Source organism: Somniosus microcephalus, chromosome 25 (assembly GCF_052327205.1).
Source record: "Somniosus microcephalus isolate GS21.2 chromosome 25, FLI_Smic_1.0, whole genome shotgun sequence".
In the NCBI taxonomy this organism is placed as follows: Eukaryota; Metazoa; Chordata; class Chondrichthyes; order Squaliformes; family Somniosidae; genus Somniosus; species Somniosus microcephalus.
Genome location: NC_141011.1, coordinates 52,130,479 through 52,148,256, shown reverse-complemented (window position 1 = coordinate 52,148,256; position 17,778 = coordinate 52,130,479). Strand labels below are relative to the sequence as shown.

Below are 17,778 nucleotides of genomic sequence, written 5' to 3'. Positions count from 1 at the left end.
TATTTGTTAGCTCTGTCGCACACTAGCCCTGCAGCGGGTAGTCAAAACTGCCCAACGCATTACCGGCAGCCGGCTACCGACCATATAGAGCACATATACCAGAAACGCTGTTTACGGAGGTCACGGACCATCATCAAAGACCCTACCCACCCCAGCCACAGTCTGTTCGCCCTCCTGCCATCTGGGAGACGTTACAGATGCATTCGCACCCGTACGACCAGATTTAGGAACAGCTTCTTTCCCAGGGCTGTCATCCTACTGAACTCCACAAATAAACTCTAAAGCCTGCACATCTGCCAATGCACTTTATCATGGTTATGTTTATGTTAATGTATTACAAGCCAAATGTATGTTGAATGTTTAAATGTCTTAATCTAAATGTACTCTCTCGGGAGCCGCAAGCCTACATTTCGTTGTACTGCACTTGTGCACTAACAATGACAATAAAGTTGATTATGATTATGATAGTCTGGGCTGCCTTTCTCCTATGAACAGAAGTTAAGTGTGTTGGAAGAAAGTGTCAATTAAAGAAAGAAAAACTTGCATTTCTATAGCTCCTTTTAAGATCTCAGGATGTCCCAAAGCACTTTACAGCCAATTAAGTACTTTTGAAGTATAGTCACTGTTGTAATGTAGGAAATGTGGCACACAATTTGCGCACAAGATCACAACAGCAATGAGATAAATGACCAGATAATCTTTTTAGTGATATTTGTTGAGGGATAAATATTGGTCAGGACATCAGGATAACTCCCCTGCTCTTCTTCGAATAGGGACACGGGATCTTTTACATCCACCCGAGTGGCAAGACAGGGCCTCGGTTTAATTCTTTATTCAAAAGATGACAGCTCCGACAGGCAATGTTCCCTGTAATTTTCTTTCTACGCGTGGTCCTTTAACTGGCTGCGTGGGTCATTCAAATTTTCACGCATACGCGTTTATTTCCATTGGAAAGCGGGTGAGTGGCCTGCGTGGGATCATTGGCAGCAGTCCAGCACTCCCGCAGTTACTGCACTAGTGTCAGTCTAGATTATGTGCTCAAGTCTCTGGAGTGGTACTTGAACCCACGACCATCTGATCAGAGAGGAGTTTGGATAGGCTAGACGGGGAAAGGCTGTTCCCACTAGTTGATGGTACAAAGACTAGGGGACACAGATTTAAGGTCTTGGGCAAGAGATACAGGGGGGATGTGAGGAAAAACTTTTTTACGCAGCGAGTGGTGAGGACCTGGAACTCGCTGCCGACGGAAGTGGTGGAAGCGGAGACACTCAATCTTTTCAAGGGGAGACTGGATAGTCACTTGAGGGAAATAAACTTGCAGGGCTACGGGGATAGAGCGGGGGAATGGGACTGACTGGATTGCTCTACAGAGAGCCAGCACGGACTCGATGGGCCGAATGGCCTCCTTCTGTGCCGTTATGGCTCTATAACTAATGTTACACCACCCGAGTCAAGGCTGACATCTATACACCAGTGTGTGGCTCCAATAAACTTGGTAACTAAAGGATATGGGAAGATGCTTCCAACATGCAACAGTAGCATTATGATAAAGGTTCTGTGTGTTTGGTCTTCTCAGCATTATCTGTAGTACTTCCTGCATCACAATAGGCACCTGGTTGTTGTATAGGAGCTCTGGAGCCATCAATATTAAAGCTGTGTGGTCTTAGAATTTCCTTTACCTCCACAGAATTTCTCCAAGAAATCCTAATTGAGAGAAAAAATAGCCTCTGGCTTGGTTTAATTAGAGAATTTTAAGTAAAGTCTGCTATTGTTTATATTTTAGAGCAGTCAGCCACGAGGAATATGGCTTGCTGACAGGATAAACTGTTGGCAGGCCTGTTTTCTTAGTTACGCCCACATTATTGATTGCTAACAATATTAAAATCCACCAATAAACAGAATGAAAGAATGCGACTTTTTCTCCTTTCCCCCCCCCCCCCCCCCCCCAAGAATGATTTACTGAAGTTGGAACTTTAGTTAAACGTTGTAGTGACTTTTGCCAATAACCACACAGCTGAAGGTTTGTCTGATTGGATCACATTGTACGGTGAGCATTCAGGATTTGAAAAAGGTGGTTTTTGAATTTCAACACATTTTTCCCTGCAGCCAAGTACTACCTAACGATATTGCGATGAGGAAGATCATTTCAAATGTATATGCTGATACCAAGTACCATGAAATGTAACAGTCCTGAACTATCTCAGTTTAGCACCAACATGGATCCCCTTTGTCTCTTAATCTCTCCGGCCTTCCATCCTATCACAGACCTTCCCTTTTGTTCTTTCCTCCCCTCCCTGCCCCTACACTTGCTTAAAAACCTGTTCCATCTCCAACTTTTTCCAGTTCTGACGAAGGGTCATTGACCTGAAACGTTAACTCCATTTCTCCCTCCACAGATGTTGCCTGACCTGCTGAGTATTTCCAGCATGTTCTGTTTTTATTATGTATTTCAGAGCAGTGTGCTAAAAGTGGTAATTTTTCCACTATAAGTCACACCCATGTGCAGCCTTGAGGTGGTTTTTGCTTATGTTAACTGGAAAAACGATTCGTTCATCTGCCGCATAAAATGCAGCTTATTACGGACTTGCACTGTGCCAGTTTGGCTGAGTGGCAGCACTTTTGCCTTTGAGTCACAAGATTGGGATTCAAGTCCTACTACAGATTTGAACTGGTACTCTAGGCTGACACTTCCAACGCAGTACTGAGGGAGTGCTGCATTGCCGGATGAGATATTAGACCGAAGCTCTGTCTTCGTAAAAGATCAGAAGGCAGGACTCGAAGCGTAAGGAGTTCTTCCAGTGTTCTGGCCAAGATTCCTCCCTTACCCAACACGCCAAAAAAAAATTAACTGAGCATTGATCTCATTTGCAATTTGTGGGACTGTGCCAAACTGGTTACTGCATTTACCTACAAATCAACACTTCAAATAAAGTACCGAGGTTGTGAAATGTGCTTTACAAATGCAAGGTCTTTTTCCTTGTGTTCCTTTTCCAAAAGAAATGCGTTTACCCAAATTTTTACGTAGGATTACACAGGATATACGGCACAGAAACAGGCCATTCGGCCCACCCAGTCCATGTCGGTGTTTATGCTCCACTCGAGCCTCCTCCCGTCTTTCCTCATCTAAATCTATCAGCATAACCCTCTATTCCCTTCTCCCTCATATGTTTATCCAGCCTCCCCTTAAATGCATCGATACTATTTGCCTCAACCACTCCCTGTGGCAGCGAGTTCCACATTCTCACCACTCTCTGGGTAAAGAAGTTTCTCCTGAATTCCCTATTGGATTTCTTGGTGACTCTCATATATCGATAGCCTCTAGTTTTGCTCTTCCCCACAAATGGAGGGAAAGAGCGTATAGAGGGGTATATCCTATGCCATAATTGTAGTAAAAATTTGGGTAAATATTAATGGAGGTTGAAAAACCCTACTGTAAAAAGCATATTGTTTATCTCAATAAAAAGGCACATGGCAGAAAACTCCTGTTTCAAAATCTAATGTAAAACAAATGTTCCATTTGGAAATTATGTGGTGGAAATAAAACAGGCACCGGCTGTCTTTAATGGTTTTCAAAAGAAATTCAAGATATTCCAGAGCATTAACAATGTGCTCAGCAACTTAAAAAAATATCTATCAATCAGGAGACAGATCTAGAGGTTTTTCTGGGTAATTCTACGAAACCGATAGTTCAGTGCTCTGCTGAAATAAAAAAGCCAAGGGGATGCTCCAGGATATTTCTGTTGCTGGCAACGCTGGGATTTTTAAAAATATGAGAAACAACCTGCAGTGTCACAAGTTTTTAGAAAAGGCACTTGAATGAAAGGTAGTTAAGATGCTAATCAGAAATTGCTCCTCCCAGGGGCCCAGCAATACCGGATTTGTTAGTTTGTTTGCGTATTCAGATAGACACACCTTGCCATTATTTTGCAAAACGCTTTGATCTCGGTCAGACTGTGAGGGGGATAGGCTTTTTGATACAGTGAATGAGGCTTTTAAATATCAGAGCACAAGACACCAAAAAGGCAGCCTGACGTTTTGGAGGAGGATTCTGCACAGTCAGACAGCAAAAGGCTGTGGAGAGATGAAGTGCTGGTCTGGGACAGTAGGGCAGAACATAGAGGGGGAAAGTTTTGTTTAAGTAAGTCAGTGGGATGGTGTCCCGTGTTCATTGTTTATGTTGTTACGTGAAGCTGTATTGATTGAGCTACACACACCTGATCATAACTATTGCTCTCTATGTTCACCTTATTGTGGAATAAAGCAGCTTAATGATTCAAACCAAGCTTTCCGTCACCTCGTTTAACTGTCCACCTTCAGAGAGATACGTATGAAAGACACAAATATCCTGTTCATATGACAAGGGATTGTGCTACTGTACAAATAGATGTAGGGCAGTGAGAGTCAATTCCCATAAAATCAAGACACTCGGACTGCTTTACAAGAGCGATTGTGCCACTGAACCCAAGAAAGTATCCATCACAGACCTGAATTTGTAACAGTTACATAGCAGTACAAGAGGCTGTATTGCTGCAGTATAAGAGATTGTCAAAACCCACCTGGAGTACTGTGTCGATCTCTGGTAACCTAATTATAGCAAGATCATTATTGAACTTAAGAGGATATAGAGATAAGTAAGGTATCCGGAAGCTAAATTATGAGGAAATCCTAAGGAATTTTGGCTTTTATTTTTGGAAAAGGAGAGACTTGAGTGACCAAATTGAAAGTTTCACGATTATAAGGGGGCTTGACGAAGTCCATCCAAGTGCTCACTATGGTGCAGGCTTGTGGTATCAGGGCACAGGAATTAAAAATGAGAAGTTTAGGAGTAAGAAGGAAAGTCAGGTAGATTTTGTTTTACACATGGAATGATAGACCTGTGGAAAATGTTACTGGGAACAAACGTTAATGGGATTTTATGGCAAGGAAGGAGGGAGGGAACTGCGGAGTAGGTGGAGTTGAGATCAAACAAAAAGGTATGGGTCTGTTGGGCCTGATAGGGTGAGATGAAGAGGGGTGGGAGGAGGCCAGCATAGACCAGTTGGGCCAAATGGCCTGTTTCTGTGCTGTACATTTTATGTTATAGCCTTTTCCCAGTTCCAAAAATTCTAGTATTCAAAATATCTTGATTTCTCCGGAATTGTATTTTAATAAAAATCAAATGGTGCATGGTTAAAATTTAAATCCACACGCTTTTGTTGGTTTTTTTTTTGAGCCTCAAAGCAAATCATTCAATGTGGTGCAACATGTGTCCCCAATTCCCACAAATCACATACAGTCCAAATTGCTGCCAGCATTCTGCAAAAATAGTTGGAGGGGTTTGTTTCTGAGCGAATTTGAATGATACCAAATCACTCATCCCTCTAAATCACTCGCCCTGATGGGGTCATATGATTTGTGCTTCAGCACAACAATACTGGAGCTTTCCAGACCTGTCATTAACCACGTTTTATTCACCCACCTTGATATGAAAGTTTTATTTTTTAATGCATGTCATGGTGTATTGACACTAAATTAAATACCATCTCCGAGCCTGTGCTAGGTAAGTAAACAAATAGGAATTCCTTCTATCTTAAAGGTCAGGGGATGTTTTCCATCATAAAATTTACTTGTGAAGTAACTTCAATACAACTGCAAAACTGTATAATTTAAATGTTTGATTAAAATAATTACCACTGAAATAATTACTCAGCAATCAAAGACCTCCAGGCAGAATATGCTGCTTCACAATGTTTGAAAATAAACACCTTCTTGCCGGGGAGGCATTACGATGATATTTGGGCCGGGGTTGGGGGGTGGGGAGGGGGGGGAAAGAGGTAAATTATAAAAAGCGGGTTGCAACATTAAGGTTTACTGATGACAAAAACAATACATTCGATTCACTTTTGTTGAATATAAGCCGCCCCACATGTTGCTGAACCTTTAATGTGGTTTCCATCCTCGTACTCGGTGCACATTAAATAACTTTAAAGAGACAGTGCCACTTTGATTGCCTACATCATAAACTGTATTTCGAAATTAATGAATACATCATGTATCAAACCATTTCATGTGCTTTGCCGTAAAGTTCAACTTAAACACCACAAACGCGTTTCTAAAAAAAAAAAAATGACCTTGTTCTCCACCACTGCCACCATATTTTGCCATTTTATATTAAAATCTTCCTCGGAGTCAAAACAAATTAAAGCAAAGGTGTTTAAAATGCACAAGACTTGTTGCTTCTCCAACCCCACCCCTGACCACAAAAAAAAGGGCGAGAGATAACAGCATTTTACTTACTGAACTGCTGAAATTCTCTACACCAAATTGGAACTGGACTGGAACACGGCCCTAGAAAGGAGAGCAATGTCTGATGGAAGTGCCATGTCAAAGTGTCGCTGTTGGGTCAGAATTTGAAATCCTGTCTGAACAGTTCAAGAACTATACTGTTGCCCTGAAATGAAATGGAAGTCGGTTCATCTAATGGAATTTCCGTAAGAGCTAACTGAAGTTGCTTCCAAATTCAGGGTTCTCTGCGATGGTTTTACTGTGTGGTATGGTGACACTCAATTTGACATTACTACTCCTCTTCATATCTCAGTCCGTCAAGATTATACAAATAACGGTACAAAGGTGACAAAAGGATTTCTTGAACTAGAATCATAAAATTGCTTGAAAGCAACAAAAGAAAATCAACTCTGTCACAGTCCCATTCTTCTGTTCTACCTCAGTCTGTGTGAGAGCGTGTACTGCAACTACAGCCACACCCAGACAAATACAAAGTTATTCTAATGCAAACATAAAATTTCAATGTACTATTTCCATTCACATCCATTATACAATAATAATTCGAACACAAACTTATCATTTCCAGTCATGTTCCAGCAGGATTCAACTGTACCAGGTCTTGGAGGTGCTTCGAGCAGCCAGTGTGAACTGCTGACACCTACTGAAGCTTTGTTACTGGCATTATATCGTCACATGTGAGAAGGGCCTGGATTCCCATCCACCTTTCCTTGGTTGATTCTGCACCACACCAACAGCTGAAAACACGTCACAAGCAAGGTGTTGAATTTTGCTGGGGTTTTAACCTACAACCAGACATTTTGACTTCTTCACCAATGAGGCAATACACCCTTCGCATGGTGAACCCTGAACTCTTCTGACCTGGTCATGCAATAATGTTGCACCAAAGCGCAACTGGGTGTAACTAGCCACACATATTCATCTGGTGTTTACATGTGCCACAGCGTTATTTGCTGGATTGCAAAAATCCACTGCTCAAGGATGCAATAAGCATATATTTACAGTAAATTAATGGAATTATGGACAATCTGTTCATGGAGGCCAATCACTGGATCACATTTGGTAATTAGTCAATGTCATTTTCATTACTGGCACCTTCAGGGCGTCGTAGTTTATCCACTTGCTCATTTATCTGTCCATCGCCACCCCGTCTATCCTCTGTTTGCACATTCAGACAATCGTCCTCATCCACGTGACTGACGTCATCATCTTCATCCTCATCTTCATTCTCTTGTTTTTTCTCTTCTTCCCCTTGGACTTCCATCCTCACTTGACATTTAACATCTACTTCGCTGCTGTTGATGACGTGGCTACTGAGACTCCCCCCTTCAGGGCTATGGTTCTCTGTGACTGGCGAGGAAGAAGCAGATTCGATGCTGACTGGCGAGATGTCGCTGCTGCTGTTGTTGTGATTGACTGTTACAGAGGTGGCTATTGTGGATGGTTTGACAGGGATCTGCCAAGAGGGTATCTTTGGAGCTGAAGGAGAAGATGGGAACTGTCGCCTACAACCAAAGTACAAGTTTATGAATGTTAATAGTCAAAACAATGGAAATATCTACAGCATCTGTAGGTTCTATTTAGAGTTTGGTACACTATTATTCTATTTTTTTTTTGCCCAAAGTGGCATTGGTTTTCTCCCTATTGGGAGCCGACACTGAATTTAAATAGTGCAAGAGAGAGAGAATGCATTCCCATCTGGCTTTAACAGCATTATGATTCTGAATTGTGTTTATTTCAAACTCCATGGAGAACCTCCACTTTAAATCATGATGTCCAATAGTCACTTTCCCTCAGTTTCGGTTTCAAATTAATAGACAATGGCCCGGATTTTGCAGTAATAATAATGGCAAGGTTATCAACGCTCGGTGTTATTACAGGGTGAATCTGACAGCAAAGTCTGGCATCCGCACAAGCGCAGTTAAACGTGGAAATCCAGAATTTGCTGTCAGAGATACCCTGCTCTTCCACAGGGTGCGCTGTTGCAGTCCTCGCCGATAGACTTGGCAATGAAATCACTGTAATGGCGTGAACTTGCTGTAATTTCCAACTAGTTCCGCACTAAAGACTGCTGAAAAAGTTAGGGCTGATACATTTAGCAGTAAGTGAGTTTTTAATGGCGTAGTAAGTGATAATTATTGAACAACCTCTCTGGCCCTGAAAAATTAATTTTACAAGTGTGGAGTGTCATTCCCTCAGAAGAAAATTAATATTTCAGATTCTTTTTTAATTACTTTTTTTACTTTTTCTGTATATCTCTTTTATCTCTTTCCCTTAATCTTATCTGTATGTCCAATCTTTATTTCGCTTTCTGTACATGATTTATATTTCCTGTTCTTTATTTCCTGGTTTAGACTCTGCGTGTCTCAGTGAGAATTCTTCAATCTGCTTGGTTGAAGAGCCTTGCTGTTGCTTGCTTTGCTCACAGATGGCACAGATCCCCTGTAGAGGGCGCCTTGCTGAAACTGACGCCGGATTAGTGGCAATCCCCACTGAAAAGTCTCTGGGCAACTGTACACGAGGTGAACAGTGAAAGCCGTTCCTTTGCCGCTGAGAGCAAAATCTGGGCCATTGTAGTCTTTCAATTGCGTGAAAGAGGGACAATTCTAATCAGAAGTCTGTGACCTATTAGGGATTTTTTTGGAGCAAAGTTCTGGATTTTGGAACGGCCCCCAACGCCCCTTCCCCCACCCCAGTTATGACTAGCAGTGGCTGGTATTTGATCTAGTAGGAATTTCTGGTTTAAACTAGGTCTCTGATATAAATAGGTTTCGGGAGTTTTAAGGGTTAATTCTCAAAGGTCCAGCATCCTTTCTGCCACCTTGGTATTGGGTGGCAGATTGGTGACAAAGAAGGGACTGAAATGTTAATGAGCGCACCCAGGAATTAATGAGCCAGCCACTGAAATGGTTGTCTGGTTCAATAGGTAATTCATGACTGCATTTCAGCCTTTCCAAAAGGCATTCACACATGAGATGATGCAAGATACTCTATACTGTGTACACACACAGTGTGGGATTATCTGGGGAAATACGCTCTTGGGAAGACATTTTCAATTGCCAGTTCTATTGCCAAAGCCCAGACAGGGAAGGAGCTAGGGATCAAACTGCTAAACCTCCTGTCCAGGGAGACCACAAAAGGTCAGTTAGTGAACTCTACTGAGAGAAAGAGGCAGGGCCTAGGCCAGTCTGTCTTAAGACGAAAGCTGACTAGGCTCAGAGTAAGCTTTGGTCTGATTCAGTGACTGAAACCGAGTGTTATCCCAGCCCACCAACCAGGATAGAGTGGCGTGGTTTATTATTTTTCTTACTTAAGTGTTGGGACTGAAGTTGAAACAAGTTGAGATTCGCTATCACTGTTATTCTGTACGTTCACTTGATTGTAAAATAAGATTAGAAGCACATGTGATTGTACATATGATGAGCATAATAGCCAGTTCATATAACAAGGGGAATCACATTGTTACAACGCCTGGGTTACTCTAGAGTATTACAATATATTGGTTGGCATCGGTGACTTCCTGAACACGAGAGATGAAGGGTCTACTTGCAGGAGGGACCTCCGCCACTGAGCCCAAGAGAATACCTAACACTGATCCAAAACACAGGTGACAATTCTAAGGGAACTAAACTAGTGCTGTTACTCGCCAAGGCTTCTTTGACAGCTCCTCCCAAACCCACGACCTCTACCACCTAGAAGGACAAGGGAGCAGGCGCATGGGAACACCACCACCTCCAAAAGACCATCCTGACTTGGAAAATGTATTGCCATTCCTTCAAAATCCTGGACTCCCTCTTTAACAGCACTGTGGGAGTACCTTCACCAGATGGGCTGCAGCGGTTCGAGAAGACGGCTCACCACCACCTTCTCAAGGGCAACAAGGGATGGGCAATAAATGCTGGCCTTGCCAGTGACGCCTATATCCCGTGAAAGAATAGAATAAAAACTCTCGTTAATTTGCTAGTATTTATTTTTTGATTCTGTGAGCCAACCTGCATTATGTGTGAAATATTTCTGGCTGAGATTTATGGGAAAATGATGTTACAGTTCTTCTGTGGAGTTCTCCCATGGCAGCAATCAGGGAGAACAATGGCATGGCTTTCGTGTAATGCCTGCCTCCAAAGTCAATGATGAGATCATTTCCCACTCAGATGTCAGGAGAACACAGATAGCCTAAATAACTAAACACAGACTAGGGGAACAAGAAGTCTCTAAGAAGCATTCACAATAATAAACAAATAACCTAAACTGGTTGGGGAATGGGTGGAGGGAAGTTGGGGGTAAAGATGAAAAAGGAAAAGAGTTTTTGAGAACTTCAGCATGGGATTGTCTGGGAAAACACTATTTTAAAAATATGTATTTTTTTCCCTGCACTCTTCATTCCTATTTTTTTTTGCCATTTTCTCTGCTCTACTGATTGTGCTGATTCTTACTGGAATACAGTTCCACAGTTACTAGCAGAACTCGTGTCTCAGCCATGTAACTCTTCTTGGATGTGCAAGCCCCGATAGAGAGTGTTAACAGACTCTATGACAGTGGAGGATAATCCCATCCTCTGTGATTGGGTTATAATCAGGAGCAGAAACACTGTATAACCCTCTCACTAGCCCGGGGTGTTGCAGTCAATAGCTGCACCCGCTATGATCAGCTAGCTCAGCGTAGAACAGGAATTGAACCTGGGACCCACTGGCCTGTATGGGCTAGTGCCTTCTACCCATTGGGTCTTTGGGGAAGCTCACTTTAAAAGGTCTTTACTCAGTGGTAACCTCCTTGTTTCAGAAACCTTTCTTTGTGGTGAATTAGCACTCTTTGCACACAAATTAAGTACTGGTGTTTACCTGTTCTTTCATACAGATTTCAGTTCATCTGTTTTCAGTACTAGCCCAGACCAACTTTACCTGCTTAGGAGAAGTCCTTTCAATGAGGTGATCTCAGTTTTCAATTCATTAATACTCTGAGACTCCAGAAGCCAATTTGTTGATGAGGCAGCCTAAGGAAAGCAATCAGAGCATAAACTGTAGGCCAGTTTAATGTTTCAAAAATATACAAATGTATTATCAACTGAGCTGGCTATTGGCTATGGAATATTAGAATTACAGTTGGTCACTGAGGCTTATTTCCCCACGTTTTCTTACACATGACATATCACTTTTCTCGTAAGGAAATTTTTTTTTTGTTAATTCTTCTGCCCCACATTTTTGCCACTCTCGGCCCGAGGTGAGGAGGAGCTGACCTGCTTGCGGGTGTCCGCTACTGGTGCTCTCGGATACCAATTCAAAAGAATCGTCCTTTCCTCAGCCAGTAGGCGGTTATCAGCATTAAGACAAGTTCCTCTGCCTCAATTTTCAGGGTCATAAAGGAACAGAGGATCCGGGAGGAATGGATAACACTTCTACAGACAGAGGTTGATCACTGACTTCTCAGGAGGCTACGGTGGTATAATGGTTATGTTACAGGACTAGTAATCCAGAGACCTGGACTAATGATCTAGAGATAGAAGTTCAAATCTCACCACGGCAGCTGTGGAACTTTAATTCAGTTAAGTAAACAAATTACCTAGTATCAGTAATGGTGACCATGAAACTACTGGATTGTCTTAAAAACCCATCTGGTTTCCTTACTCTGCCGTCCTTACCCGGTCTGGCCTATAAGTGACTCCAGACCCACAGCAATGTGGTTGACTCTTAACTGCCTTCTGAAATGGCCGAGCAAGTCACTCAGTTGTACAAAACCGCTACAAAGAAGTATACGAAGACCTTCACCACACGGACTGCAGCGGTTCAAGGCGGCTCACCACCACCTTCTCAAGGGCAATTAGGGATGGGCAATAAATGCCGGCCTTGCCAGCGATGCTCACATCCCGTGAATGAATATATTTAAAAAAACACCATTCTCCCAGAGGAAGGTGAAGCAACTAGTTCATAAAGACAAGGCTGTATAAGCATATAGACTTCAATCTATTTAATAGACTAGTTACTCAAAGCTGCTAACTAGTCAGCTATCTAATAACTAATCTCACCAATTTATATCTCAGACACTGATCTCAACTGTAAATTTATAATCAGCAAACAGTTAATGTTAAATGACTGTGACATAACTGAGCTACCTTTGTAACCTCTCATTTATTTTGTCAATTAACTCTATCTACTAATTGATCTACTAATCAATGTTTAAGTGCTGCTAACTAGGATTCTAAACAATTGTTAGTCCATGACTTTGTCGTCTGACTTTTTTGGCAATTGGCGAGAATGGGTTAATTTGTTCATTCAGTAGTTGGCGCGGATCCTGATGGGAGGTCGATGGTATAAATGCTAATCTAATCCAAACTAGTTCAGGTAAAACAGTTTTTACTGTTTTAAATTTAGGCATCATTAGCTCGTAGGCATAAACTGGGTGGTAAACGTTTGTTGACGTGGGGCTAAGGACCTGCCTTGTGTGCTTGATGAAGATTCCTGTCAGGATATCAATCCTAGTGTTCTTACACTTGCTAATAGGGATTTTTGAGGCATTGCTCCCATGCAACTGATCACCAGAAACTGTGCTTCCAGGAACTTGCCGAGAAGAACTGCAAAGATTTAGGACACTCTTTTCTGTGTTTATTTTTTCCCAAGAACAGTTCATATATTGTGTAAGTTTGGTTGCCGTGCTCCTTTTAGCATCTTGCTGTGTCTTTTCTCTTCTATACATCATATCACCTGTAAGTAAATGTGACCAAGTAGTTTGAGCCTGTAGACAGTCTGGCGACGTGTTATTTTCCACCTTTGAAGATGCCAGAAAAATGTGGTGGGTATATTGTGTATTCTTCAGTGTAAATTGTTAAACTTGGGTATGCTAACCCACAAATAATACATTTTACTAGGAAGAACAAGGAGAGGCAATATAAACTAAAGGGTACAATCCTAAATGGGGTGCATGAACAGAGACACCTAGGAGTACATGTGCACAAAGGTGGCAGGTTAGGTTGAGAAAGTGGTTAAAGAAAGCATCCGGGATCCTGGGCTTCATAAATAGAGGCATAGAGTACAAAAGCAAGGAAGTTATGATGAACCTTATAAAACACTGGTTCGGCCTCAACTGGAGTACTGTGTTCAATTCTGAGCGCCGCACTTTAGGAAGAATGTGAAAGCCTTAGAGACAGTGCAGAAAAGATTTAAGAGAATGGTTCCAGGGATGAGGGACTTCAGTTGCGTGGATAGACTGGGGAAGCTGGGGTTGTTCTCCTTAGAGCAGAGAAGGCTGACAGGAGATATGATGTTGGGTCTAGACAGAGTAGAGAGAGAGAAACTGTTCCCATTGGCGGAAGGGTCGAGAACCAGAGGACACAGATTGAAGCTGATTGGCAGAAGAACCAAAGACAACATGAGGAAAAACTTTTTTACGCAGCGAGTGGTTAGGATCCGGAATGCACTGCCTGAAAGGGTGGTGGAGGCAGATTCAATCGTGGCTTTCAAAAGGGAGCTGGACAAGTACCTGAAGGAAAATCTTTTGCAGAGCTATGGGGAAAGGGCAGGGGAGTGGGACTAGCTGAAGTGCTCTTGCAGAGAGCCGGCACAGGCTCGACAGGCCGAATGGCCTACATCTGTGCTGTAACCATTCTATGATTCTAATAGTGAAACATGAAGGTTTTGGTTCATTAGGGGCTCAGTCTAGACTGCTTATGAGAAATGGTAATCCAGCCATGAACAGTAGACCAGCGTTGGGGGGAAAACCCCCCAAATTGTAATACTTCTCCCAAATGCAGCAACTTATCCCGGGGCCAAGGCTTCACTGGTGCCAGTAGCCTTCCAATACTTCACCAAGTGGCATTCTTCATCATGTGGAAGTCTGGATGAGTGCGAGTAAGATACTTGACTGCAGCAGCATCACAATCAAGCCCGATCCCGTCTCTTCTCTAACATCTATGCATGGACTTTCTGTCAGGAGTCAAAGGACAGCACTTGGGAATAGGAACCCTGATTAAAAAATTCTCAAATTCTAAACATCAGGTGATACAACAATGAATATGCTTGTTGGCAAAGTCTTCAGGGCAAATTATGTTATATCACTTCCACACCAAATTTTTAACTGAAGGCAATATATTGGGAAAAGGGGAAGTGCAACAAGACCTGGGTGTCCTTGTGCACCAGTCGCTGAAGGTAAGCATGCAGGTGCAGCAGGCGATAAAGGCGGCAAATGGTATGTTGGCCTTCATAGCGAGAGGATTCGAGTACAGGAGCAAGGATGTCTTGCTGCAGTTGTACAGGGCCTTGGTGAGACCACACCTTGAGTATTGTGTGCAGTTTTGATCGCCTTATCTGAGGAAGGATGTTCTTGCCATGGAGGGAGTGCAGCGAAGATTCACCAGACTGATACCTGGGATGGCAGGAATGACGTATGAGGAGAGATTGGGTCGATTGGGCTTGTATTCACTAGAGTTTAGAAGAATGAGAGGGGATCTCATTGAAAGTTATAAAATTCTAACAGGACTAGACAGACTAGATGCAGGAAGGATGTTCCCGATGGCGGGGGAGTCCTGAACCAGGGGTCACAGTCTAAGGATAAGGGGTAAGCCATTTAGGACAGAGATGAGGAGGAATTTCTTCACCCAGAGAGTGGTGAACCTGTGGAATTCTCTACCACAGAAGGCCGTTGAGGCCAATTCATTAAATATATTCAAGAAGGAGTTAGATATATTTCTTAAGGCTAAAGGGACCAAGGGATATGGGGAGAAAGCAGGGACAGGGTACTGAATTTGGATGATCAGCCATGATCTCATTAAATGGCGGGACAGGCTCGAGGGGCCGAATGGCCTACTCCTGCTCCTATCTTTTATGTCTATGCTAAGTTTAAGTATAAATGGGTTATTGTTGAATAGCCCAAAGTAGCTCAACTAATCCAGAGTCCACAGCACTTCGGTAGACAGAGATAATGACTAGCTGAGTTGTTTTGCCGCTCCTGTTCTATGGAGGAGTCTACGGAGAAGGCATTTGATAGAAGTTATAAACTCTTGCTGTCAATCCTGTTAGCCTAGAACCGACAATAACCTGTACACCTTGGCTGACGATAGATTTCTGGTAATGGGTAAAAGTCTACGATGAGTCAATTTCTGCATTACAGTGCTGTTTTGACTAAGGGTGGCTTATGAGAAATGAGACGGGTGACATTTTTTTCACTTAACCTTTTCTAAGAATTTTCAGGGTACAGGTATTCACAAAAGTTTATGAGAAAAAAATGCTAAGAAAAGCAAAGCTATTAAAATCAACCACAACACTACTTCGGTATATTATTTTAGCTTATGAAAAACTACTGGGGTGGGGGGGGAGAGAATCAGGAACTTTAAATAGTCGGTTTAAAAAAGGAATTCCTTTATAATGATCAAAAACTACTTCAACCCAATGAAACCTAACGTGTAAAGTAAAAGAATAATACTGCAGGTGCTGAAAAGACGGTAAATGCTGGACACTCAGCAGGTCAGGCATCTTCTGTGGAGGGAGAAACACGGGGTTAACTTTTCAGGTGGATGACCATTCCTGATTGAAAGCTTACAGATGCTGCCCAGACTCGCTGAGTGTTTTCCAGCAGTTCCTGTGCGTAAAGTGTGGGATTCTTTTTGGTTAATACTGAAGTATGGTTTTAATAACGTTTCTTCTGAAGGCGAAGTTCAATCTGGGTAGCGGGGTGGGGGAAACAAGTGAGCGGTAGAGGATCTGCCGCTCGCGATACACCTCACCTGATTTTCCTTCCCATCAAAGTCAAGGATGATCTTTTAGAATTTCCGATCTATAATTTAGATCATCCTACAAATAAGATCACCTCCTTGAGCCAAATGTCATGTCTTCAGATAAAGGAGCATCAAATACGCAAGAATTTTTCCACATTATTTGGCTGAAGGGGGGGGGGGGGGGATTTTGCACAGCTGCCACCAAAGTTCCCACTAAGGTGCGCAGCCGCGCAGTTAATCTCAAAGGTCCCGCGCAGGCCGCTCACTGGCTTTTACAGGCGCAGAAATTTAAAGGGACTGCGCATGAAAAGAAACAGGCCCTGCGTGGAATAAAGCGCAGCTCACGGGGAACGCTGGCTACCTCACACCCATTTTTAAAGGAAGTTTAGTATCGCGTGGGGATCAACAATCCTGCATGAAGTAATAAAAGGTCAGTTTGACTAAATGCAGTACTTTTTTTTGGAATCACTAGTATCTGATCATTTTTAAAAAGCCAGTTTTAGATTTGAATAACAAATATTATCTAGCTGGGAGCATTGTGAACATTACTCCTGGGATACAAGATCAATATTTAAATCATATTTACTGTGGCTAAATATTAATCCTGACATTAATTTGGACTTTGACAATTTCTGTTTTGTGTTACATTGCAATCAGACTTCCCAGTCCACATTTCTTTTCTTAACCCACCCAAAAATAATGACACATCTTGAACAATCTGCTTTAAACTAGTTGTAGTATTCTGGAATACAAACCAATAATTCAGCAAATATTTTGTTTTAAATTACTATATGGCTACGGAGTGTGAATTGTCCCTAGAGTTTTGTTATACTTTTTGCTTGTTGAGAAATTACAGAAAGTGCGCTGTGGTTTCATAAAGATCTCCAATTCTAAGACGTAATACTCAGCATTAGCGATTGAGAAACTAGTTTTGTTTTATGACTGAACCAATGCTGAAGTTTGGAAACTGCAACCTAGGTTCAGTGTTCATAGGAAAATTGATGACTTAAAGTCAAGCTGTCTCAGTACTAGTTCCTTCACTACTGATCTTCTATTTATCCCAAGCACTCAGCATGTGCCAGAGGCTTTTTTTTTTCTATAAACAAAATTCTTGCCAAAATGAACAGGATCTATATTTTAAGTGTTTAGGACAGGTGAGGATTACCTGGAGAGTAAGACCATTCCAACTTACAACCTAACAAAATGCAGTACTTCATTTATTGTATGCATATAAGCAACTTTGCATGTCATGAAAATTATACCCTTGTTATCAGCATGTCAAGGATTTCTAAGTTAGTTTTCGTGCAATTTTCCATACCCCACCCCATGTTAGTTGCACCGTGAGTTTTCACTAGAATTTTTCACTACCTAAGACGACCTCTGCTGCACAATCAATTCAAGAACAACTTTCATTTATACGACACCTTTAACATAAAAAAACGTCCCAAGGTGCTTCACAGAAGTATAATCAGGCAAAAATGGACGCCGAGCCAAAGAAGGAGATATGAAGAAGGGTGACGAAAAGCTTCTTCAACGAAGTGGGTTTTAAAGCGAGTCTCAAAGGAGGACTGAGAGCTAGAGAGATTTAGGGAGTTCATTTCAGAGCCCAGGGCTTAGATGGCTGAAGGTATGGCCATCAATGGTGGAGCGAAGCGAGAGGGAAGGCCAGAGTCTGAAGGATAGAGTTCTGGGGAGGAGGTTGTAGAGTTGGAGGATCTTACAGAGATAGGGAGGGGGTGAGGAATGAAGGGATTTAAACAAAGGCATGGATGAAGGTTTCAGCAGTAGATGGGCTC

The 17,778-nt window shown here is 42.3% G+C and overlaps 1 protein-coding gene across 1 annotated transcript in view; it reads right to left on the bottom strand.

The window, feature by feature from the left end:
* Positions 1–5,977: 5,977 nt before the first annotated feature.
* pex14 (peroxisomal biogenesis factor 14) overlaps positions 5,978–17,778 on the bottom strand; it is a 272,290-nt gene continuing 260,489 nt past the window's right edge. Inside the window, exons 8-9 of the mRNA XM_085967441.1 lie at positions 11,181–11,272; positions 5,978–7,787 (exon numbers count right to left, since the gene is read on the bottom strand). Of these exons, the coding sequence (XP_085823567.1) occupies positions 7,349–7,787; positions 11,181–11,272 (531 nt within the window). The 3' untranslated portion in view covers positions 5,978–7,348. The remainder of the gene's footprint in view (positions 7,788–11,180; positions 11,273–17,778) is intronic.